Source organism: Osmerus mordax, chromosome 7 (genome assembly GCF_038355195.1).
Source record: "Osmerus mordax isolate fOsmMor3 chromosome 7, fOsmMor3.pri, whole genome shotgun sequence".
NCBI classification, from domain to species: Eukaryota; Metazoa; Chordata; class Actinopteri; order Osmeriformes; family Osmeridae; genus Osmerus; species Osmerus mordax.
Genome location: NC_090056.1, coordinates 18,616,606 through 18,642,007, shown reverse-complemented (window position 1 = coordinate 18,642,007; position 25,402 = coordinate 18,616,606). Strand labels below are relative to the sequence as shown.

The window sequence follows — 25,402 nt, the reverse complement described above, 5'->3', positions numbered from 1 at the left end:
ATTAAATTACAAAACAGTTCACTGTGCATATGAGCTCAAAGAAAACTGATTTTATAAAAAAAAAAAAAGATATTACATTTACTTTTAGAAAAGTACAATACTTGAAGTGAGCAGTAAGAGGTTTGCGTCAGCACATAGAAAATACAAATCAAAAAGAAGCACATAACAAAAATGTACATATCAAACCTGACCTATCACGTTTTCTGTATTTTGATTCCCTAGATTATAACAGAAATGAACAATACATATATAACAATGTTCCAGTATTCCAAGTATTACCCTAAACATTCTTTACTGGCGTTACTCTTGTCACATTCTCCACAAAACCACAAATGTTACACAACATGAGGGAAAGTACAGTTGAGGCAACCTATCAAGTCTATCCACTTGTAGTAACAGTAGTCTTTAAAAAAAAGAAGTGAGAAAATACAGTTGGTAACGTCATCATCCGGATAGGCATGGACGTTTGTCAGTTGGCCACAAGGGGGCGTGTTCAGAGGCCACCAGAAAGAAGTGGCGAGTGCTCTCCGTGGTAAACATGTGTCCTCCCGTCGTAGTGGTTGTAGTCGTACAGGTGGTTACTCTGCAGGATAGCCTGCACCTGAAACTCCATTTTCTAAGAAGGAAGTAGAAGAGACGGGTCATTGTAAAATGTATTCAGATGGTTCAGGTGGCTGAGCGGTTAGGGAATATGACTATTAATCAGAAGGTTGCCGGTTTGATTCCTGGCCGTGATAAATTAAGTTGTGTCCTTGGGCAAGGCACTTCACCCTACTTGCCTCGGGGGGAATGTCCCTGTACTTACTGTAAGTCGCTCTGGATAAGAGCATCTGCTAAATGACTAAATGTATTCATTTAGCACACGCTTTTATCCAAAGAGACATACAGCACACAGGACTTTAACCTGTGACCTCTTGGATCTGGGGTCAAATGCTCTAACCACTGAGCCATAAACGACCCTGGTATCTCTAAACCAGTCCCCAGTGGCAGGTCACAGGATGCTGGGATTAGCGCCGGGTCTCAATCCCACCAGACCTCTGATCTCCCTTTTGCTGGGAAAATGACTCGCACGGATTATCCACAGATGAAGTGTTTTTAATCCATCTCCTTCTCAGCTTCATTCCTCTTGGAAGGACACAGAACTGTGCACTTCTAAGCTTCTTGCCTATCTGCTGCACGCAATACATTTGAACACTGCTTTGGATAAAAGCGTTTGTTAAATAATAAATCCAAGTAGCAGACGATTTTATCCAAAGCAATATACACAATAACGTAAAAAAACAACAACATTTATATAGCGTCAGATCAACATTTATATAGCGCCAGAACACTGGGTAGACTCTTACCTGGAAGTCTCGTATGTAGGTCAGGAAGAAACTGATAAAGGAGAAGGCCAGAGACCATTCCGCAACAGCACTGACCATATGAGCCGTGTAGCCCTGCAACAGGGGGGGGGGGGGGGGGTTCATTCAGACAACAGCCAAAACAAGAACCTCACAGTGTGATTCCACAGAGACAGTAGGGTCTGGTTACTTACGGTTTCCCCAGGATTCCAGTGTAGTTTACTGGTCACATCTACCCCTGGCAGGTCGTCATACAGGATAACGGATGACACAAACGCTGGGCGAGAGAGAGAGGGAGATTAGATAGGGGGAGAGAGAGAGAGAAAGAGAGAAAGAGAGTGAGAGAAAGAGACACTGCCAGGAAGAGAGAGACAGAGCTAGACATGGGTGCTCACAAGAGGAAGTTAAACAGAGGTCAAAAGTGAGAAGAAGAGCGCTCTGTGATGATAGAGAGAGAGAGAGGGAGGGAGAGAAAGAGAGGGAGAGGGAGGGAGGGTGATAGAAGGAGATAGAGGAAGAGAATGGGAGAGTTGGAGAAAAAGAGAGAGGAGGAAAAGATAAGGGGGAAAGGGAAGAAGAGAAAGTGTGTGTGACTCAGCTGCAGTCTCCTACCAGTGACGATGCTAGCCAGGCTCCACAGCCCCACGGCGGTGCGGGCCCACAGGATGTCCCTGCCGTGGAAGCGAGGCTGCATGCGATAGGACATGCCTGTCTGCACCAGGATGTAGAACACCCCCATGAAAAAGGTCAGCCCAGCTCCAACCAGGTGCATCGAGATGATGGAGGTCTTCTGCAGAGCAAGGACGTCACAAATACACTGTTTCTCAACCCATATCTGTCACACCACCCTAACGGGCCATGCTGAGTAGCAGAAGGCGTCTACAGACGATATCTCCAAAACTCACAACAAAACAATCTCGATGTATAAATAGCACTACGGCTAGGGGGAGGGGAAAAAAGACTGCAGTGAACTTGGTTGGAGTCCGGCCCTAACCCTAGCCCTAACCCTAGCCCTAGCCCTAACCCTAACCCTAGCCCTAACCCTAGCCCTAACCCTAGCCCTAACCCTAACCCTAGCCCTAATCCTAACCCTAGCCCTAATCCTAACCCTAGCCCTAACCCTAATCCTAACCCTAGGAGCTTTGCTGTGTGTCTCCCCCACTCACTCTCTCCCTGCCTTTAGATATCACGTACCTGGAAGTTGGCCACCACACACATACCCAGACAGCTCAAGATGCCCAGGACCAGGCCCGCACAGTTGAGGAGATGCAGACTGTGTTCGCCCCCTAGTGCCAGGGACTGGACCTGCTTGTACCGAACGTAAACAGTGGCTACACCTGTAGGAACGAAACATTCAGTTTTATATATTTTTAAACCTATTATACAGTACATAGGTACAGACATATATAATTCATATTATGGGTACGCAGATACTGTACGGATGCGCAGTCAGTTGTTTTGGCAGCTGTAATTGCAGAAAATGTGGGCTAACCAGGACTGGCCATGTTTGTCTGCCATGGGCAGGATTGATACATTTATATTTACATTTAGTCATTTAGCAGACGCTCTTATCCAGAGCGACTTACAGTAAGTACAGGGACATTCCCCCGAGGCAAGTAGGGTGAAGTGCCTTGCCCAAGGACACAACGTCAGTTGGCATGACCGGGAATCGAACTGGCAACCTTCGGATTACTAGCCCGACTCCCTCACCGCTCAGCCATCTGACTCCCTGATACAATTAGGCAACAGCAACAACTTTTCTCTCCAACACCTCAATAAAAGCTGTGCTTTTAAAACAGGCCATAGAACAAACAATTGTACATTCTACTCACTGTCATTACAATTGGCCTTGGCTCCAAGATGTTTGTAAACCGTGCGTTCACAGCTGTACACCACAACTGTTACCTAATATGGAGGATGATGTGTGTCAGTACTTGTGAGGTGTTTAGATGTTCTTACCTAAAAAGGAAGAGATGCTCAGCATGAAACCGAAGACACAACGTTCAGGAGGATCAGCACTGGTGTCACTGTATAGACACACACACACCACCACCACCACAGAAACAGAATTTTGAGTCATATCATCAATCCCAATGTAGCTATAAGACGCTGTAGAATCATCGACAGGAAATGTTGACTAACACTCAAGAGAGCTAACCTCAGTCCCTTTATCCACTCGTTAACACAGCACACCTAGTGCTGTCAGAACAACCAGTCAAACGATTGATCGAAAGCATTGCTTAGGTCTTACACTTGTTTCAGTGGCACCACTGCATTTCTGACCTGCAATATATCATTTGTAGGATTGTGTATAGAAATATGTTAGTCAAAATGTGGCACACACAGATTGTCAGGTCCAGTACCTGATATAAGGCACCAGCAGGTCAACATGACCCATTAGAACAGCGATCACGTAGTTGATGATGAAGGTGGCAGACGACCAGATGACCAGGATAGACGGGAGGGCACACACACCCTTCTGGAAACACCACATACTGCCAGGGACAGAACAACAGAAGCTTCCCTGGGGCACACACACACACACACACAGACAGACACACACACACACACAGACACACACACACACACAAACAGACACACACACCATGGGTTAGCAGGCTCTTACTGATTAACTTACCACAGTGTGCCGAATTCTTATAGATGGCAATACAAAACCAGTTTAGTTGTTTCGAAAAGCTTCTGTGTGTCGCGGGAATTCAGTTTGCACACTCTTAAGGAAAATGTCACTTACAGCGAGCCCAGTACAGTCAAATCTCCTTCCAGGGTAGTGAAGCAGGCATCCCTTCAGCTAATAGTCTGCAGTCACAAAGAGATGTAGATCTTCCTGGAAATCAAAACTTGCAATAGTAGACCAGGAAGTTGGGCGATGTCCTCAGACTTAACCCAACTCTCTTAATCCGAGATCTTGTGACTCCTGCTCCCACAGCCAAGAGTCAGCTGACTCTTTCAACGTGATTTCACTTTCGTTTGGACACACACAAAAGAAATGTGATGCATATCTGGAGGATTAGTCATAGGAACCGGATCTTCACAGAACACTCAAAGAAACCAAGCATCTGTTATCATAAATATAGCCATCTTTATTTTACATAAGCTTTTGTTTATTCCAAAATTAATAATTATTTTCTTTACAGAAATGCTACAACTGATCAAACATGAAATTAAAAACTTAAATTTGAACTTCATTCAACACTAAAACCTGAAGGACAAGGATGCAAACTTTCCACTTCTTAGAACAACTTATAATGACCACGTCTGAGGAGATATGGTAATGAACTGCTATTAGGTATGGATGTGCTTTCGGACCACGACAGCTGGAGGTGCATCCATATAACTAACGTGCATGAGAACCACAGGGTCTATGAGCGACGACATTTTTACTGGTTTTAGCCTTGTTAATACAGACAGGGCCAGTGGGGAAATAGTCGCCACGAACAGAGGACAAAGGGCATGAAAGAACGGGCAAGAACGACATTTGTTTACAGTGAATCAGTAGGGTAGGGTGGAGGGGGGCAAAACAAAGGGGTTATTTTGACTATGGACGGCACAGCAGATCAGGGTGATAAAGCCACTCCTTGTCTGAAGCAGAACCGTCTAGAACAGTGGTCCCCAACCCTGGTCCTCAGTGCCCAGCGCTTGCTCCAACACACCTTATTCAAATGAATGGTTATAATCAGGCTTCTGCAGAGCTGGATAACGACCCATTCATTTGAATCAAGTGTGTTGGAGCAGGGAAACATCTAAAACATGCAGGAAAGTGGGCCCTGAGGACCAGGGTTGGGAACCACTGTTCTAGAACACCTGCTTCAGGAACCCGTCGATTAACCCGCTTGTCGTACTGAAGACAGATAGGACCCACAGGACACCGAGGGACCAGAATTCAGTCAAAAAGAACAACCACGGAGGCTGACGTTTAATATGACGTCAGTCGCTAGGGAGATGGATTCTGAGATAACATGAGCTCACACAGGCCTCACAGAATCACAGCAACTGACAATCTTATCATACCCTTCTAACAAATACACTTAAGGCAACTGTTGCCCTGCTGTGCTGTGTTTAACATACTCCGCAATTCCTTTAAGTAGAAAAGGGGACTTTAGTGGACGCGTGTCCCACCCAACACTGTAACCAGCTCTGAACCGAACGTAGCAAAATATCACAGGTGACGGTAAACACTGTACGGGAGTGAGGATGTGTAACAAAGGTCCTTCAAACATTCCTACCGAACATGCTAGCAGCTCTGGTACCTGCCACGTGACAAACACGGAATAAGGTGTACATTCAATCCAGTGACAGATGACTTGTGGGACACTTAAGTAAAATACACGCAAAAAGTAGCTGTTAAAACATCACGAGAGCCCGAACACTTCTCAGTTTGCCTAGAGGCTCGTGCCAGCGTCGAAGTAGCTACAGTAACAAACCTTCCTCTCTGTCACACATATGGCACAAGCAGACTGGAAGCATACAGAAGTTGAACACATTTGTAGAGATGGGGGAAAAAAACAACAACATAGCCATGTAATGTAAACATGATGAGGCATTTGCTATCTTGGTTTGTTGGGTTGTAACAAAAGAAATTATTAAATACCATCCTACGTTTACTACGTACAAGTGAGAAGTCAACATATGAATAAGACCAACTTAAAGTCAGTTAAGAAGAGCGTTTAAAAAAACATCCGAGGTGCACGAGAGTGCGCGGTTCCTATCAATCTATTTCCAGATCATTTGAACTTAACACGTTAGATTCCCTCTAAACAGCAGCTTTAAGAGAACAACCGTTTTCAAGAGTGAAGCTGAAAGTTGCTTTGATGAACTGAACCTATCAGTAGCGACAGCTACTGACAGAAAGACAGACACTTGGTTAACATTCATATTGCTCTTACACTAACGCATGAATATATAGTCAAATTGTATCCTGCAGCTAATTATATTATTTGGGTTAGGGTAAACACTATGCCTTCCCACAAACCATTCCATGTTGCGTGCTTCATTCATCCAAAAATGAGTTAATGTACAGTGACAAGATTATAATATGCAATATAAATTCCAATCAATACCTTTTGGTTAAACCACTTCTAATTCTCATAAATTGTTTTTAAGTGGTTATCTTTTACTCTGGGAAAACATTTACATCAACAGACATCTCTTTTATCCTCTTTTGATCCTTACATACTAAACAGGACAACTGAAGAAAGGGGTTATTGCACACCACTAATATAGGAATAAATTATTTTTTTTTCCTTTTTTTTATTTTTTCTCTTTTCTTTTGTTAAATTACCTCTTACCACTCCACTTATGCGCCTGTCTTTTCATTGGCTAATACATTTGCTGAGAGACCCCTCTCATCTCGTCCAATAAGCAGCCTATTGAGACAGGGATAGGTGGGTGAGGGCCACCCTCCAGGTGTGAGGTCACCACCGGTCGCAGCGACAGCCATCCCTGGGGTCACCAGGGGTCACCAGGGGTCACCAGGGGTCGTTGCTGAACTGCCCGGGGGGTTTGAGTTTGAACACGAAGATGTGCAGGTGAGAGGCGATCTGGTTGCAGACACTGCTGCAGTAGCGCACCAGGTCAACAGTGGACCACACCTGAGGGAATGACATTCAAAAACATGGCTCCATATTCTCCTCCTTTATTTGAATCCTTCCATTCTGTGTCATCTGGTCGTTTCTCTGCCCTCTGAACTAATCCCTCTCTTCCCTTCCTCATTCTCTCGCTCCTAATCTCATTACATTTACATTTAGTCATTTAGCAGACGCTCTTATCCAGAGCGACTTACAGTAAGTACAAGGGACATTCCCCCGAGGCAAGTAGGGTGAAGTGCCTTGCCCAAGGACACAACGTCAGTTGGCATGACCGGGAATCGAACTGGCAACCTTCGGATTACTAGCCCGACTCCCTCACCGCTCAGCCACCTGACTCCCCCTTTTACCACCAGTGGCACAGTGCACTCTGGGTAACTGGACTCGGCCCAGGCCAGCACGTCACAGCACAATGGGGAGAGGAGTGTGATAATATGTAGGTTTTGACTGATAGACTGACTGACTCAAACTGATAGGCAGACCCAGTTTGGACTCACCAGCGCCACCCAGAGGACCAGGTACTCATCGATGAAGCTGTTAAAATACTGGTTGAGGAAGAGGAGCCCCGGGCCCAGGAAGGCCAAGTCATGCAGGTACATCTCACTCTTGGTCATATGAGCCACCTGAGAAAGAAAGTCAAAACAGGAGTCAAAACTAACTGTCAGACGAAAAGTGCAACGTTGAACATTGTCCCTCGAGAGAAAGACAAGGTTGTCCCTTTGTGATTTTTGACTGAAGTCTTCAGTCTCGTGGCAGTTTGTCATTACTCACCACCAGCTTGTTGGTGATCTTGGCCGACACCAAACCAAACGCCAGGATGTAGAGACAGGGGTGCTTCTCAAACAGCTGGACGGAGGATTTCTTGTATATCATGATGGCCAGAGTGATCACAGTTCCAATGTGGAAGAAAGGTGACAGGACACTTGTACCCTGAAGGAAAACAACATGGATTTAAGACAAAAGTTTGCAGGTTCAAATCCTCCTCTGTACACCGTTTTGAATAAAAGCATTTGCTAAAACCCCCCAAAAATTACAAGACTTGCTGTGTAACTCATAACTGTTACGACAACGTCCACAATTGTCAGAGCAGAAAGAAGCGCTCAGTCGGACCACTTACAGCTGTGGTGGAGCCGTTCTTCCCTACGCCTCCCGTGAATATGACCCGGAAGTAATTTGTGCAGGAGAAGATGGCCCCTGCTACTGTAAGGATGGCTGGAACTATCTTTATTTGAATGTTCACCACAGGTATCTATGGGGGGGGGGGAAGAACACATTTTGATTTCCACATACTGTACGACCACACAGACAATATTAGTGAAACACCTCAACCAAGGTGCAGTTAGTAACTTACATTCATTTTTTACGTTTATTTTTATTTATTTTTTTACTGTTCATTTAGATATGATAATTTATGCATAGAAGCAAACAGTTTGAACATTATTACAGCGTTAGTCTCATTGGTTTAAGTAGATCATTGTTATAATAGATTTGTTGGGGTGTAATCATATGTGTAAATGGATTACCGAGAACTGCCAAAAAGCTGTTCCTCCAATGGCAGCCAGCAAATACATAATTATAATGAAGATTTGCACTTCAGTCACATCAATGCTGAGCGGGCAGAGACAGACAGAGAGAGAGAGAGAGAGCAGAGGGATCATGACACAGGGGTTAAAGGACACAGCACTCAAAACAACATGCACACAGCGCCCCCTAGCACAAACTACGGCAATTTCAAGGTCAAAACTAAACAATTACACGCAAATAGTAGTATACTATAACGAATATATATGAATAGATACCTAAATACAAACCAAATAATATTAAATACAAAGAAGTCCATTCAGAAATCAACAACACATCTCTGAAGGTTTGTTTTAGCCTTCCTTACCAAGATGACTGTTTATGGTCAGAATGAAATTGAGACGAGGCAACAAATCCTCTGATTGGATAGTCTTGTGCAGGGAGTGGGGCTTGATAGGCTAGATTCTACAGGCGCTGCATATCTTATCAGGTTCCAAAACTCAGGACCAAACACTGCACTACAAGTCTGCACAAGGGCTATACAGCTCTGTAACTCAGTGGCATCAAATCTGCCAGTCAGGGCAATCAGGGAAGAGAAGATATGGCTCTGAAGAAGGCCAAAACAAACTTCCAAACTCATCCATACTGTATCTCTCAGACGGGAAAGGAGGAAATCTATGGTAGATAAGCCTTATCTGGAAGATGTCCGAAAACACAGATTGACTAAAAAAGCTGACTCTTAGTGTTCTAATCTTATCTCTCTGGCCATAGCTGCCATAGACCATAGTTCATAGGATACCCCAAACCAGAACGCGCCCCTCCACTTACATGCCAAAGCGCAGGGTGCCCGACACGTAGGTCTGCCAGTGGGCACAGTAGAACATGAACATGCCCGCGAAGCAGCAGAAGAACATCCAGTCAGGGTTGGTGCCAAGCTGGACGGCGATGCAGGTACCCAGAACCACGAACACTGAGGGAAAAGAGAGTGGAAGAGGGTGGAGGTTAAGTTTCAGAGAGTGGTATAGCCAGTTCATGAGCATAGATGTTTAAGGGGGGAGGGGCTGGCTGTATGCTTCCAGCCAGGTTGATGCATGCTCTGAAAATGGATGATGATAGCTTGTCTTAACTGTCTCAACTGAAATGTGTACAGACTATTGTGTATTCAAATGTATGGAGATTCTCGTCATTCTATTCCGTTGTTCTGTTAGTTACTGTGTTTCAGTGTGGTCAATGCTTTTGACTGAATCTGCTTGAACAGTGTGAAGTGTTTCATGTGTGCTCACACACCTGTTGAAAGGGAGTCACAGCCATGGTCAAAAAGCTCTCCCAGGGGAGTGCTGCTATTGGTGCGTCGTGCCTGCTTCCCGTCAATGGCGTCCAGGGATTGGTAGATGAAGAGACCCAGTGCACAAGTCAGGTATGCCCACAGAGGTGCCTGAAAATATAAACCAAGTAAAACATTTTTTTAAATCTAACATTACATCTGTGCTTCCGACGCTTTGTTTTGACAAAAAGAGTGACGTTGGAAAGGGCTCTTTCAGCCGTCTTCGGTTCCCCTTACTCTCCCTCTTGCCTCACTCCATATCTCTTTACATTTACATTTAGTCATTTATCAGACGCTCTTATCCAGAGTGACTTACAGTAAGGGACATTCCCCCAAGGCAAGTAGGGTGAAGTGCCTTGCCCAAGGACACAACGTCATTTTGCACGGCCGGGAATTGAACTGGCAACCTTTAAATTACTAGCCCGATTCCCTAACCGCTCAGCCACCTGACTCCCATCTATGTTTTGCTCCCACAATATTGACCCAGTCGTGGAGATACCTGGTTTATTTACCAAGCTAACTGTCAAGCTTGATAGTAGAGTAACGTTGACACACACAGGCACCGCGCCGTGTAAGCAGCTCTGATAACGGACAGGCCAATAGGACAGGTGAACAACAGGGAGAGGCTGGGCTGATTAGAGGAAGGATGGGGGAGGGAGGACAGCCTCAAGAGCTCTCTGTCGGCCTCATGCCACCTCGTTTACAACTCGTGTCAAATCCAGTCACGACCACTCTGCTTTTTAAGCATCCACTTTTGGGAAAATAAACGATAGGCGACCTTGATTGTCCTTGACTGTGTAGTTACGACGTACAATCACTTTGTAGTTAATTAATCAATTCCTGGGCTAGCAATAACAGTAGAGAAAATACAGCAAAAGTTTGTTCCATTTCGCTCATGATTGAAGCAGCTGTAGGCTCCGTCTGGTCTGCCTCACACCTCCCCAGACAGTTAAACCTACTGAGGGTCATGACCACAAGTAGCCTTTTGATTTGACACCAATGGTTGCGCCTCCCATAAGATTATTACCCTGGAAAGTACAGCTAAGCTCCAGGCAAAGATGGAACACAATGATAATTACTGTTCTTTTCTGTGTTTGAAAACTAGATAGACATCATATGCTGGGACATCAAGTCCTCAGATATGTTCACTGTGGTCCAATCAACCGTCTAAATGTATCTTACAGTCCTCACAAGACAGCTGGGTCTATGGAACGACTATTCACTGCCAACGACACATACAATAACTTGTTTTATTTTACATAACTGGCATGAAATTGATGTCACCCCTATCTTAAACACAGAGCAGGAAGGTGGCGTGTGTGTGTGTGTGGGGGGTCAGAGGCCAGTTTTGTAACGTGAGAAGCAAGGACACTTGGTTCTTGTCCTTAGGAGCCCTGGTAAGGGATCCCCAGGGAGTAAAGCCACCCAGGAGTAGACTAACATAACTGAACCATGTAAACAAGACAGGAGAAGGGTTGGTCCTGGTCAAGTATACGGATTGAGTAATGTTCAACTCAGCTCAAACTATTTTGTTATCTTTGTTCAAAACAACGTTAATTGAACATTGATTTGTTGTGCAGTATGTTTTGTAAGCTGATTTTTGGTAAATTTGGAACATTTACAAATCATTTATGAGCCTGTTGATCATCTATCAGCTATTGTAGTTTGAAAGTGAATCGTTACCTATGAGTAAAACATCACAACATGACGCAACAGCCAACATGGTGCCTGATGACTTTGACAGAGCAGACCCCATGAACATGTAATTTCCACCTCACACTTTGGTCTTGCACAACAAAGGTTTGCTTGAAATGCCAGGGTCATGGTGACATTTGACCCATCGCAGAGTAGTGAGTACATGGTGGTGACGTGCGAAAAATCACCCGACTCCCATCCCTGGGAAAATATAGCTTAGAAAAAGTCAGTTGTGGTGAATTTCTAAAATGTGAGTCTTTGCAGACTTGTTGCATGAATGCAATCTATAGCTGTTGGTTTGCACTTTATGAATTGTGACTCTCTACAATTCTAATCTTGAGTGCTGTTAATACAAGGCTCCTTCTTTAATGCTTGCCCATCAACAAGCTAAAGTAACAGTCTGGAGTCAATTTAAAAAAGTCAAATGACATGTAAATTACAATCCCCTACCAACACTGTATTGTTGCTGACTGGACCCACCTGCTCAGTTGCGGTGGGGCAGTAGAAGACCAGTATCAAGGTGGTAAAGATGTTAACACTCAGGCCCACAATGGTGATAAGGTTAGGGGCCATCCAAGTGGGTACCCGGGCCACCAGCCACTCCCAGAAGGGCTGCATGTAGGGCTCCAGCAGAGAGTGGCCTGCGCTGCTATACCGGTGTTCCTCCAACTTCTTCAGCTGGTGCCGAGACAGCGGTGGGGCCGGCAGTTGCATCAACTTACCCAGGAGACAGGGGCTCCCCCCGCCGCCACAGGGAGTGGTAGAGCCCACTGAGGAGGTTGAACTACAGGAAGAGTCCATGTTTGGGTCCTGGGAGGGCCATGTTGATGTTGTTGTTGCTCCTGAAGCTCCATGACCTGCCTTGGCAGCCCGGGAGCGTAGAACTCGTTGGCCAGTGCTGCTACTCATGGGGGAAGACGAGAGCTCACTTTAAGTAGCGCCTGTTCTACCTACAACTGCCTCCACCCCGTTTGTCTCCAGGGAATCCACAACGGGGACAAGTAAACTATTTTCACCAAGCTGTGTCCTGTGAAGGAAATGGGTGACAGGGGTTTCGTTTGTTACTTTATCATAAAAGGCTGCCGCGTTGTGATTGTAGCACTGTATGCATGAGCCAATACAATTACATCACTCTTGCCAATTCGTATAATTCTTCCTGAGAGGTGTAGTAGTGTTTTGGCAGAGGAGTGCGGTCCTTTTCAGTGGGGTTGCCATGATGTGGGTCATTTTACTGATTAGTAACATTTAGTAAACTGAATGCAAACGAATTGAAGTTGAGGGCTGTGACAAATTACAATAAACTGTCTACCTGACCAGGCATTAAAATGATCACCCTAACCTTGACCAATAAAAATGGTAAAAACATAATCCATTATCGATCCTTTACACATCACACAATTATATAGTTCGTTTATCTCTAGCTAGCAGTAGCTGTGACAGCTTGACATTGTCCTTCGAAATCTAGCTTACCTTGCTTCGGTGATTCTACGGAAGCGATGGCGTATATCGTAGTGTTGGAGTTTAGGCTACAAAACTGATTGAAGGACGTCGCAATTCTTCCCGGCGAGAGTTAAGACTGTGACAAATATGTTGAGCGGTGAGAGAACATTGTCCAGTCCCCCTACACAGGCTGTTATCGTTACAGCTACAGTCAGCTGAGGCAGGTGGATCAACCGAAGCACGACCGCGTTGCAAAGAGCAGTAGGCTAGGCGTAGGGATTGCCCACTTCCGTCGCACAGTAACAGACCTGAGTTGCATTCAAGTTGCCACCGTTTGCATCGGTTTTAAATTTCAGACAGATTGAAATCCTCGCTAATCTTAATCATTTATTCAAAATGTTGTCAAAAATCTTAAATATACACCATATTATTCTAATAAAGTCTGTACTACTACGTCAATTACGTTTCAAACAAAATGAGAAAATTGATAATCTCTGAAAATAGCATTAAATCCTTGCTAATCTTAATAACTTTTTCAGAATTGTACTGAAAAATGTCAGATATACACCAGATTATTCTAATATGTGGCTTACTTCCACACCCTTTACCTTTCAATTAAGTTAAGGTTTGTAAAAAACTTGATTGAAAAGGTAAAGAGTGTGGAAGTAGGCTGAGACTTTAGAATTAGAATAATCTGGTGTATATTTGAGATTTTTTGACACAATTTTGAAAAACGTATTAATATTAGAGTGGATTTCATGCTATTTTCAGATATTAGCAAATTATTTGAATTTTCTAAAAAAAATATTGAAAATGTAAAGGTTGTGGAAGTAGGCCAGACCATAGACATATATACATCTATGGGCCAGACTTTATTAGAATAATCTGGTGTATATTTTAGATTTTTATCACAAATTTGAAAACGTTTTTAGATTAGCGTGGATTTCGTGCTATTTTCAGAGATTAGCGATTTATTTGAATTTTATATGAAACTTAATTGAAAATGTAAAGGCTGTGGAAGTATACCAGACATTGTTAGAATAATCTAGTGTCAGTTTGAGGTTTGATATTCATAAAAATATTATAAAGGTCATTATTTTTCAAAATTGTATGGGTAGATACACGACGCTGCAAACTAGCGTTTCCCGATTGTGAGACGAATGTTGAATGTCGAATATGAAACTAACTTCACCTCGCTGACAGAACAGTGACGCCTACAGTATCTACATGCATGCATTCAAAATTATAACTTTGCTTTACAATGAATGTTTTTTACATTCACAAAGAGTAAGCAATAAGGAAGAAGAACTAGTTTGCAACTGCATGCTTTGTACTTTTATTTTGACACACATCCAAATAAATTTGTAAGCCTTTCTGATGGGCTCAAGTTACATAAATGAGCTGTTATCAAAATGTTTGAAAAACAAGATACTGTAGAATATCTTAAATCAATATGTCTTCCCCTGTGCTTGCATTATGGCATGTAACCTATCAGTCTATACACAATTATATAAGTAATATTATTATATCACAGGATAGTATTGTCGTTTCATTTACCAACTTCAAGAGTAAGTACACTTTTTTCACAAAACATTATTTCACCTACAGCCTTATACACGCGTGATTAATGACACAATGATGACTATGTCCATGACTTAAAGTAAAAAGTGTCAAGTCTACCTCTTGCGGCCAGCATAAGTCATTAACTGTCAGACAGAGAAGGGGATACACGGTTGCAAGGGGTTGAGCTAAACGCAAGGAAGAGAGAGGTCGACTTTGGAGGTGAGAACAAAAGACTTATCGCTTAGAAATAACATAAATAGTTTTATAAAATCTCAAGGCGGTTTGATTCGCCAACTCATTCTTAAATGTTATGTATTCCTGTCACTTGATCAATTTGTTTCATAACGGTTTTACTCTGGCTATCTTTAGCTAGGCTAACTTTTCAACGACCAACCTTGGTTAGTCTATCGTATCGAGGGCGCTAGATGGCTAGCTACTGTAGCCAGACACCAACGTCAACAACTGAACTGGGCAAGAACAGTCACTGGATTAGTGTAACGTCCTACTGAACTTTCTTGTTTACAGATGAAGTCGAGATGTAGCTTGCTTGTACAACTAAATAACAGAAACATTCTCAAACTTTTGAGTTAAACACGGTGAGCCACTCGGTAAATATGTATTGTAATTTAGCTGGCTGCATTTGCACACTCAATTCATACTGTTCCATTAAAATTCTGCCTTCGTTCCAGCAAATAGACGGACTCTTCTTGGCTAGCTAACTTTAGCCACCACCAGGTCATTGCACGGATGCTGGTGGTAGCTCTAGTAGCTATGACTTTGTAGATAGTTTATCTTGTGGTAATGCTGGTTAGCTTGCCGCCTTAGGAAAGTTGCAATGGCTGACATTTAAGTTACTTTCAGTTTCCCCACGTTGGGTCATTGAGCTCAAATTGTTTGAATCATGCGGCCTTGAGAGATAACCAGCTAGCTAACGACGTTAGCATGTTGTAGCTACTGTTGACCAATAGCTACCAGGCAGTAGAAGCATTCGGCTAGCTGTCTGACGTTGATGTTGTTGAGCTCAGTAGCTCTTAGGACCAGCCACGGTTACTCCAGGTAATTGGTTAGCTAGCTGTGTTTAGCTTTTAACTAGTCCAATCGAAATTAAGTTGGCTAGTAAATTTGGTCTAGGAACCAGTGTGGCTATTATCAACCAAGCCTCGACACCAGAGTGACGTCTTTGATTCTTGTTGCAACTGCAAATGTCACAACCAGCTTGATGTTGCTCTTTGCTCGATGTTGCTCTTTGCTTGCCAGGACTAACCCAAAACCTAAACAAGATCACTGGTGTTGGCCAAACCTTAGTTAAACTTGTTCAATACTATGGTTACACGTAAACCTAGTAGAATCTGTCATAATTACTATACGTTATTATTGCTTTTCACATCATGATTAGGGATTTGAAAATGTGCCATTTTAAGCATGGACAGGTTTAACATTTTAGTAGAAATACACATTTCTATTTAACACTGTTTAAAACCTACCAAAGTTTGTGGAGACACAGGCGACATGGATAATTAGTATGGCTCCTTTAATTTATTGCCCTTACCAGCACTTGATGAGGAAATAAAAGTTGACTTTCCAACTATCCCCTAAACGGCTCTGTATTTTATGGTCTTGCCTTAATGTCTTTATGCAAGTTCTGTACACGCAGCATTTTTTTTAAACATTAATTTAACTTGAATGGGGCACCACTCTTTCGTTTTAATGACCCCCTTAGTCAGTGGCCAACTGAACGTCCGGATAATTGAATTACACTGACCTTACTGAAGCAGAGACACACAAATCAAGAGCTTAGTCAATGAGCTGAGCTCTTATCCAAACAACATGCCAGTGGCCCATGACCCCCCCTCCCCCTCCTTCTCTCTCCCTCCTTCTCTCTCTCTCCCTCCTTCTCTCTCCCTCCTTCTCTCTCCCTCCTTCTCTCTCCCTCCTTCTCTCTCCCTCCTTCTCTCCTCCTCTAAACCTCCTCCTCCTCCCCTCCTCGTCCTGCCACCTCAAGGGTACAACGCCCCTGTTGCTCAGTCAGACAGATTGGACTCAGCCCTTGTGGACATAGACATACTGTACTGGATTCTGAAAGAGACCGATTGTGTTTAACCCATGGGAGTATTTTTTTAAATAGCAGTCTCTGCCCATAGTGGAAGGTGAAAGCCAAGTACTTCTGAATGTGTCAGGAAGGATATAGGATGTAGAGCCAAATGAAACGGTTGCCAAGGCTTTTTTTGTTGTTGTGATAGTTAATGTTTTATGCACGATTTGTGAAATCAACTCTGCCCTCAAACCCCCCCACCCCCCTCCAGGTAACCATGGCGATGACGGGCCAGACTTCCTGCTCCTCAATGAGTAACCACACTAAGGAGAGAGTGACCATGGCTAAGGTGACCCTGGAGAACTTCTACAGCAATCTCATCGCCCAGCATGAGGAGAGGGAGATGAGGTGAGGCTCTCCTTCCAACAGTCTGCCCACTTCCACACTGTCCCTCCCCAAACAATGCACAAAAGGAGAATGCGACTATGTAAAGATTCAATTACATCTGCTCACTTGCATTAGGCATGTTTTTAAGATTGTTGTCAACAAGCGGCCTTACAGGGGGCAGGTCACTTCCTTGATCAGGCACGGTGTTGTTATGTGGAGTTGGTTCTCACAAGTCTGTGTGTGATGCAAATGATCTCTCCTGGGTGTTGCTGCTTTCTCTCAGTACATGCATTTCTCACAGTGGTGAACCCCACCCATTCTCAGCCTGCTGCTTCACAGAGCAGCCACTGACCACAGACAGAATTTGTCATGCACAAAAGACCTAAATTAATCTTTTGTTTCACTTTCAAGACTGATTGTTCAAATACACAAAACATTGTGTGTGTGTGTGTGTGTGTGTGTGTGTGTGTGTGTGTGTATGTGAATAATCAGTCTTGAAAGAAATACAAGTTTCATCACATTTATCCTACAGGCTTGCTTTGCTTGGTCATGGTGCTTTTATGTCTGTAGGTTCAGAGCCTGAAAAACCATTGGCATCTTTTTCACGTGTGTATATATACTTTGAACAGGGACAGACTATTGAATAGAAGTTGCCGTTATAAATTCTTTGTGAAATTACAACAGATGGAAGTGACATTGTGCAAGACAATTTTCAGTTGGTTTCAGCTTCACATCAGTTGGAGGTTTGTTGTTTGCTCGCTGCCTCCAAGAGGAAGTTGATAAATGGTGAATATGACAAATGAAGTGTCAGTAGTCCAACCCAGCTACCACTTAGTTGACTAATAACATAACCTGCTTATCTTAGTAGCCTCAGCTGTACATGGAGAAGGAAATGGCATTGTTGTATGGATGTCTCAGTCTAATATGGACGACAGGCCTGATACACACCCACACACACTCACCAAAAAGTTGACCATTCAGTCCACTATTTATGTGCCATTTGAAAACTCAACAGTACTGAACACACGATCCATCAGAGGGCTTTTAAGCATGATTAGCCTTAAACATTGAAAGGTTGTGCTCATTATCTTTAACAGTTAACAGCTTTAACTGTTCCATCTCGTTCCTTAAGGGGAGTTCGGTCTCCTGAGTTTTTGCTCACAGTAGGGTGAACTAGGAGGAACTGAGATCTGCCAGATTTAGCCTGGGGTTAGTAAAAGGACATTTGAATATAACAATTTTTATATATATAACTTTTTTCTTTTTTCCAGGCAGCAAAAGTTAGAGAAAGTGATGGATCAGGAGGGCTTGGCTGATGAAGAGGTCAGTCCACAGAGCTGTTTACTACACACACATTCCTCACTCACACGCTCACTCACTCGCATCTCTCTCTGATTGGAGGGCTTCCTGCTTCTCGATAGGGTTTGATATTTGTTTCCAGGCTCCTAATGCCACATGCTCACGTCGGCACCGACTCTAAGCACGGTTGTTTACGCCCGTACAGAAACGTATCCGGCGTTCCCAACACGCCAGGAAGGAGACAGAGTTTCTTCGCCTCAAACGCACCCGTCTGGGCCTGGAGGACTTTGAGTCCCTCAAGGTGATTGGACGAGGGGCTTTCGGAGAGGTGAGCAAGAACACGTCTACACTAGCCAGTCGGGGGGAGTGGCTTATCCGCTGCTCAGATCTCCAGCTCGGTAGTTAGTCGTTAGCGTCCCCGTTGAGCTTCTGTGTGATTCTCTTTTTGAATCCAGGTGCGTTTGGTGCAGAAGAAAGACACAGGCCACGTCTACGCAATGAAAATCCTCCGCAAGGCTGACATGCTGGAGAAGGAACAGGTGAGGAGGGGTTTCCAGGTTGGGAGAGGTGGTGTGAACACTGTCGGGTCTTTTCAGGAATGTATCGGTAATGTCCATCCTACGTTCTTATATTACTTAAGAGTTTCAACTCCCATCTTGTAGTGTCATGTACATGCATTGACAGTGTGTGTGTGTGTGTGTGTGTGTGTTGCAGGTGGGCCACATCCGTGCTGAGAGGGACATACTGGTGGAGGCCGACAGCTTGTGGGTGGTGAAGATGTTCTACAGCTTCCAAGACAAGATGAACCTCTACCTCATCATGGAGTTCCTGCCTGGTGGTAAGCCGAGCAACACTTATGTTTTCGCAAAGCTGCTAAACACTCGGCGCCGTTGAACAAGCCTCAGTTGCCACAGCCCGGGCTGGTGTATGGTTGGCTGTGGATCAGACTCTTGGTGTCTTGGGCTGCCCTCTACAGGTGACATGATGACCCTGCTGATGAAAAAGGATACTCTGACTGAGGAGGCCACTCAGTTCTACATCGCAGAAACGGTGCTGGCTATCGACTCCATACACCAGCTTGGCTTCATTCACAGAGACATCAAACCAGACAACCTGCTGCTGGACTCGAGGGTAAAGATGTCACTTTAGGCTCTCACTTAAAGATGTATTTAAAACAGAGCATAACACACACACCTAGACACACACACACACACCTAGACAGACACCTAAACGCACACATACCTAGACGCACACACCTAGACGCACACCTAGACACATTTACATTTAGTCATTTAGCAGACGCTCTTATCCAGAGCGACTTACAGTAAGTACAGGGACATTCCCCCGAGGCAAGTAGGGTGAAGTGCCTTGCCCAAGGACACAACGTCATTTGGCACAGCTGGGAATCGAACTGGCAACCTTCAGATTACTAGCCCGACTCCCTAACCTGACTCCCTAGACACACACACACCTAGACACACACACACACCTAGACACACACACACACCTAGACACACACACACACCTAGACGCACACAGACACACACACACTTCTGGGAACTACCACTGGACCAGTATGAATCACTGTGCCTTGTTCTGGATGTTCTAGGGCCACGTCAAGCTGTCTGACTTTGGGCTGTGTACTGGGCTGAAGAGGGCTCACCGCACTGAGTTCTACAAGAACCTCAACCACAGCCTGCCCAGTGACTTCAGTAAGCAAAGTCAGGCAACCATTTAAATCAACTCTCTCCATTTAAATTTTTGATTTACAAAAAATAATCTCTAAATCTGTAATTGTCTTCTTAGCTCTCAAGTATATTATACTGTAGAAATGTAATTCTAAGATGTGTATTTGATAGTATATAAATCATTGATATTATGGCACTCGCTGTATGATGAGCAGCTATTTGTGCAAGGGTCAAGATCATGACCCAAGGCTCATTTTCATCGGCACGGTGCTTAACGAAGCCTATCTTACGATATGAAAGTGATTGATCCTGCGAGAGGTGTCACATGGTGCTCACGCACGACCCCTCTTTTGTTGACAGCATTCCAGAACATGAACTCTAAGAGGAAAGCAGAGACATGGAAGAGGAACAGACGACAACTGGTGAGTCTAGTATAGTTCAGTCCAGTAGGAGCAGTCACGTTCCTATAGTAATGTAAGGGAGTCAGATAGCTGAGCGGTTAGGGAATCGGGCTATTACTCAGAAGGTTGCCGGTTCGATTACCTGCTGTGCTAAATGACGTTGTGTCCTTGGGCAAGGCACTTCACCCTACTTGCCTCGGTCGCTCTAGATAAGAGCGTCTGCTAAATGACTAAATGTAAATGTAGTAGCGGGAGTAGCTCTAAAGACGGAACTAGAAAGAAGGTGATCTAACTAACCGGGTGATGGGAATAGAAAAAATAGCAACAGGAAAATAAAGAGAATACCTTCATACTGAAGTAGTAATTCTGTCTCCCTCCCTGTCTTCCTCCCAAGGCCTTTTCCACAGTTGGCACACCTGACTACATTGCCCCGGAAGTCTTCATGCAGAACGGCTACAACAAGCTGTGTGATTGGTGGAGCCTGGGCGTCATCATGTATGAGATGCTGATAGGTGAGCACAATTTCTCTCGTTGAGGGAGCAATTTACTGTTGCCGTGTGAAAAGTACAATCCCTCTTTTCTTATATAACCGTTCCTGTTCTCACAACGTGTTGTGTTCCAGGGTACCCCCCGTTCTGCTCCGAGACCCCTCAGGAGACCTACAGGAAGGTGATGAACTGGCGGGAAACCCTGACTTTTCCTCCAGAAGTGCCTATCTCTGAGAGGGCTAAAGACCTCATCCTCAGGTAAGGACCTCCACCTGAATCACTGATGGTCCAGGTAGCACGTCTCAGTTCCCACACAGACACAGACACACACAGACACACACAGACACACACAGACACACACAGACACACACACTGCCACCCCACACTACTACGATTGACAACTTGAGTTTTGAGTTTTTAGCAGTAACCCACACTGAAGCCAAAATGACCTTTTACAGTGAATACAGATTTCCTGTGTCAAAATTTAGAGCGTTGTAACCAAGTCTGTACTCCTCTGCAGGTTCTGCTGTGAGGAGGAGACCCGGATCGGAGCCACAGGGATGGAGGAGATCAAGGCCAACGCCTTCTTTGAGGGAGTCGACTATGACCACATCAGGTACTACGGCCCTCAGCTACGACCCCAATCTAGATCCGGTCACTGTGCCATGTAGAGGGACTCCACTAATTTTGGAGGACAGTTACATTGTAGTTAAGCATGGTTAATGTATTTGTAAAAGTGTGGTATTCTTTAACTTTGAAGTATCAACTGATTAACTTGTCGAGTTGAAATATTATCAGGAAATTAAATGACTCTACTATTATTTCCCTCTATCCCTGTGATGTTATACCCTGGTTATTTTTAAGAGAGGCATTCCTTAGTTAGCTTATTCGTTACAAAGTGCTGGATCTTCTTTCTAACCCATTCTCTCTTGTTCCTACAGAGAGAGACCAGCTGCCATTCCCATAGAGATCAAAAGCATCGATGACACGTCCAACTTCGACGAGTTTCCTGATTCAGACATCATCCAGCCCACAGGTAGCTGTGTCTCACTCTCACCAACCCCAAACACACAGGCCACAAATTCCCCCTGTTGTCTTTATGATGCGTTGCCTTCCATGGCTTTCATGGAAGGATCATTTTAAAGGAAGTTGTCTCTCCCCCCCCCCCCCCCCACAGCAGCCCCGGTGGTGTCTAACCAGACAGAAGCGGACCTGAAGAACAAGGACTGGGTTTTCATCAACTACACCTACAAGCGTTTTGAGGGCCTCACCGCCCGCGGAGCCATCCCCTCCTACATGAAATCAGGGAAGAGATGAAGCCTGCAGCCGTCCCTTTGAAACTCCTCGCTCGCTCTCTCCATCTGCCTCCCTCGAGCTGGCGTCGGGGACACCACCGTTACAGGACAACCCTTCGTCCCCTCAGATGCTAGGACAAACTACACTCCAGAATGGAGGCCCCTTTGAACTCGGTATGAACCCAGAGTGATGGAGATCTGGATGCCCTTTTTCCCACCCCCACTCTGCCCTTTTTTTGGCAGTGGTTTGGTCCAAGGACTCTGGATTCAATGAGCAGAGACGATTCCATTCACATTAGCGGGGAGGGTTTGGTCTGTGTCCATGATGCAAATGGATAACAGGCCTCACCTTTTTCATTTTTTTTCTTTTGTTTTTTTTTACATTAGTTGTCCATGTTCCAAGACCAGAACGCATTTATACCACAGAATTTTTACATGTGTGTTCCACCAAAGAGCAGTCTTGGAGGTGTTGCTAATACTTTAGCCTTCGTTTATCTTTACTATCATCGGTTTCAACTCATCTACGACTGATTCTATGCTTCAGCATGGACTGACTCGGCCCCCTTGTCACACCAGCAGACTACTGCAGGCCTTCTCTTTGACCCCCTGTACCAGCATCCTTTACTTCTCTCTGATTAACCAACACAACGTCTTATACTTGGCTGTGGCACCAGCAGTGGATTTGCATGTCTGTAAAGGGCTGTTAATGTCTGTACATTTTCAACTCTTCAAAATTTTACAAAAAAAACTGTACAATTTGAAGCGAATTCATGCTTTTCAGGGACTGTGTAAACATGTTTTTAAACAGTTTTGCTTTTAGAGAGCCCTTTTCAAGTGCTTCTATGAGTTTGGAAACAACATTTTGACTGTTGACTGTTGAAAAATGTAGCTCCTAACCAAAGACTCAGAACAGATGTAGGCTTAATCTTGTCAAAATTAAGTCCTTATTTTTGAGTCTATGTAGGTAAGTTGTCTAATCTTTCTAAAATTTAGATTTCTGAGCTGTTTCTTACATGGAAATATGCAAAAGTTAATAGCAATATAATCCACATAGTTGCACACTTTGATTCCTTAAAAAGAAAACACTTGATTGTAAGAATCTCAGTAACCCAGACATTTAGATGCACCTCTTAGTGTCTTTTAGACAATCATCTGCTTGGTTCATTGTAGCGCCTTCATTCTGTGGAATCGGATTTAGAAAGTTGCATATCAAATTGCTTGTTTAAATGTGGCAGTTTGTGGAGATGCAAGTCTTTAGCTAGAAAACATAAAGGGATCCAGAAAGAAGCTGTATGATGCCTTTCATCAATGGTTTCATCAACAGTTCAATGGAGTCAACTAGATTGAGGGTAGTCATTAAGATATTACCTATCCCCAGATATATAAAAAAAATACATTAAAATTTTCTCTGAACGGTCTAGGTATGACACGTGCCGAAGTAGTAGTCAGGATAGCTGAAGGACAGCAGGAAATGACACCATTCCTGTTTTTTTGACTTCCTGCCGTTTTAATTCTCTCTCGCCTTGGCGGGAGAATAACCGACCTGACATTCGTATGAAACGTGCGTCTCAACCAAGATGAGTGCACGTCAAGTCTACTGGATTGTGTGTGTGTGTCCCCCACCTCCCAAGAGCACATAGCTGTGATGACAATGACAGCAGATCCAGGTCTGTCTAATTGTCTGTAGAAAACAAAACAAAAAACCCACATGATCCCAAATGCTGTTGTTTAGAATTGAATGTAATCCATGGTTGTTGAAGAGTGACATTGATGCCACCCAAACTCCAGAATGCTGTCATATATGAATGGTATTGAGCCTGGACCACTGAAGTGGCGGTAAGGCTTCTGTCTCACAGGGTAAGATGTCGTCCTGTCCAAGTCTTTTCTGAATTATATGTCCAGTGTTTCCTGCTGGTGTGTCAGGATTGTGTGAATCCAGGCATTTTAGACGAACGAGTAACGAGAAATGTTTCGATGCTAGTCTCACTTGTTTTTCTTTTATCAACGCTTGATGTTGGGATGATCCTGCCGTGTGCTTTTCTGAAAGCGTTTGTGAGCGAGCAAGGTGGTGAAGTGCAAATGATGCGGAATAAATCTTATTTTTAATTTTTTTAATTTTTTTATTTATGCTGCTTGTGTGCGCGTGTGAATTTGAGGGATATGTGATTGTGTTCTTTGTTGTAAGATCATGCGTTTTAGTTTGATAATGTTAGAATTTACACTGATGGGGTGGGGGGGTGGGGGGCTGTGTTAGGCTACTAATGTTGAAGACATGTAACCCTGTCTGTGTGCCCCTACTGTTTGAAAACGTGGAAACACTGTTCAAAACTCTTAGGATCGTCAAATTGTAAACAGAGAGGTGGGGGGGTCATTGTAATTAATTCACTGTTCTTGATGTGTGTGTGTGTGGAGGGGGGGTTCTATCGTATAGTTTCTGCTATTGGACAATGAATAACTCTGCACTTAATCCCTGTGTTGTGTCCAGTGTAGACTGTTTGAATGAATGGACCCCACTGAAGCTTTCTAGTATTCTAGAGCTATTTTTAGGATCCCTGTACTGAACACTGCTCAACAAGGCTGTTTGCTGATTGTTGTTTGTTTTAGGTGGGTGGGGGGTCACAATCCTTTCTGTTTTTATGTGGGCTAACTTAATGGGTACTTAATGGGTGGTTCTTCACCCTTGGGTAATTATTTACCTCCACCGAAAACATTTGTTGAATAGGTTTCTTTTACTGCAGCCAAGTCAGTCTTAGCAATGCTTCTCAACTGGTCCATGGATACTAAACATACAGGAGTTTTATTGTAAAGGGGTGTGGCGTCGCATGAAAAGCCAGTTTCTGAAGAATTTAAAGGAAACTGACTAGCCACACCTACACGCCCCTCTAATTAAACAAGGACAAGAAGTTAGCAGGACAAACCTGTTCTTCAAGACCCATCCTGGAAGTTGTCAGTCTAGGTACCATAGACTGTAGAACTGGCAACACTGCATGGTTGAGATGTCACAAGTAGAATGTTTACTTGATTAGCACCCATGCAATTGGGGTAGCCTTTTTCTGCCTTAATGTAAGTTTTCTGGATTTGGTTTTTCTCTGGTAAATTTAAAGAGCACATTTGTACAGCCTGTTAATGGCAACCGGCTTGTGTCACTGGTGGTAGCAATAGCCTGCACTATAATGAAGGTAGACTAACAGCATTAAATAAAACACCAGTTTGTTTGAACCTGTGTTTTGTTTCCTGTTGTGAGTTTGGAATTCAAACACACCCATTTGACCTGAGGGTCAGGTCTTTTTTCATTGGGATCAGTTTACTGAATGAGGACCATA

The 25,402-nt window shown here is 44.0% G+C and overlaps 3 protein-coding genes across 6 annotated transcripts; 1 reads left to right on the top strand and 2 right to left on the bottom strand.

Moving 5' to 3' along the window:
- Nucleotides 1-30: 30 nt before the first annotated feature.
- Nucleotides 31-4,271, bottom strand: LOC136945980 (DNA damage-regulated autophagy modulator protein 2). The gene is made up of 8 exons (XM_067240133.1): nt 4,096-4,271; nt 3,707-3,867; nt 3,303-3,370; nt 2,538-2,680; nt 1,956-2,133; nt 1,538-1,620; nt 1,347-1,439; nt 31-616 (listed from the first exon to the last, which is right to left on the bottom strand). The coding sequence occupies exons 2-8, from the start codon at nt 3,835-3,837 to the stop codon at nt 494-496; spliced, it is 819 nt and encodes a 272-aa protein (XP_067096234.1). The 5' UTR covers nt 3,838-3,867; nt 4,096-4,271; the 3' UTR covers nt 31-493.
- A 152-nt stretch (nt 4,272-4,423) lies between these two features.
- LOC136946281 (choline/ethanolaminephosphotransferase 1-like) lies at nt 4,424-13,185 on the bottom strand. Its single transcript, XM_067240574.1, has 9 exons — nt 12,957-13,185; nt 11,967-12,513; nt 9,755-9,902; nt 9,296-9,437; nt 8,470-8,554; nt 8,064-8,195; nt 7,718-7,876; nt 7,444-7,569; nt 4,424-6,952 (listed from the first exon to the last, which is right to left on the bottom strand). Exons 2-9 carry the CDS (start codon nt 12,393-12,395, stop codon nt 6,830-6,832), a joined length of 1,344 nt encoding a protein of 447 aa, XP_067096675.1. The 5' UTR covers nt 12,396-12,513; nt 12,957-13,185; the 3' UTR covers nt 4,424-6,829.
- Nucleotides 13,186-14,641: 1,456 nt separating this feature from the next.
- Nucleotides 14,642-25,298, top strand: LOC136945621 (serine/threonine-protein kinase 38). Of its 4 annotated transcripts, none has more exons than XM_067239558.1 (14): nt 14,642-14,708; nt 16,793-16,929; nt 18,180-18,231; nt 18,413-18,535; nt 18,663-18,746; nt 18,922-19,045; nt 19,184-19,338; nt 19,817-19,919; nt 20,256-20,317; nt 20,691-20,808; nt 20,919-21,042; nt 21,305-21,400; nt 21,726-21,820; nt 21,965-25,298. In XM_067239558.1, the coding sequence occupies exons 2-14, from the start codon at nt 16,799-16,801 to the stop codon at nt 22,099-22,101; spliced, it is 1,404 nt and encodes a 467-aa protein (XP_067095659.1). In that variant the 5' UTR covers nt 14,642-14,708; nt 16,793-16,798; the 3' UTR covers nt 22,102-25,298. The 4 variants fall into 4 exon arrangements, with proteins under 4 accessions (XP_067095659.1, XP_067095658.1, XP_067095657.1 ...); XM_067239557.1 differs by having other exon boundaries at nt 21,962-25,298; XM_067239556.1 differs by having other exon boundaries at nt 19,817-19,928.
- Nucleotides 25,299-25,402: the final 104 nt, after the last annotated feature.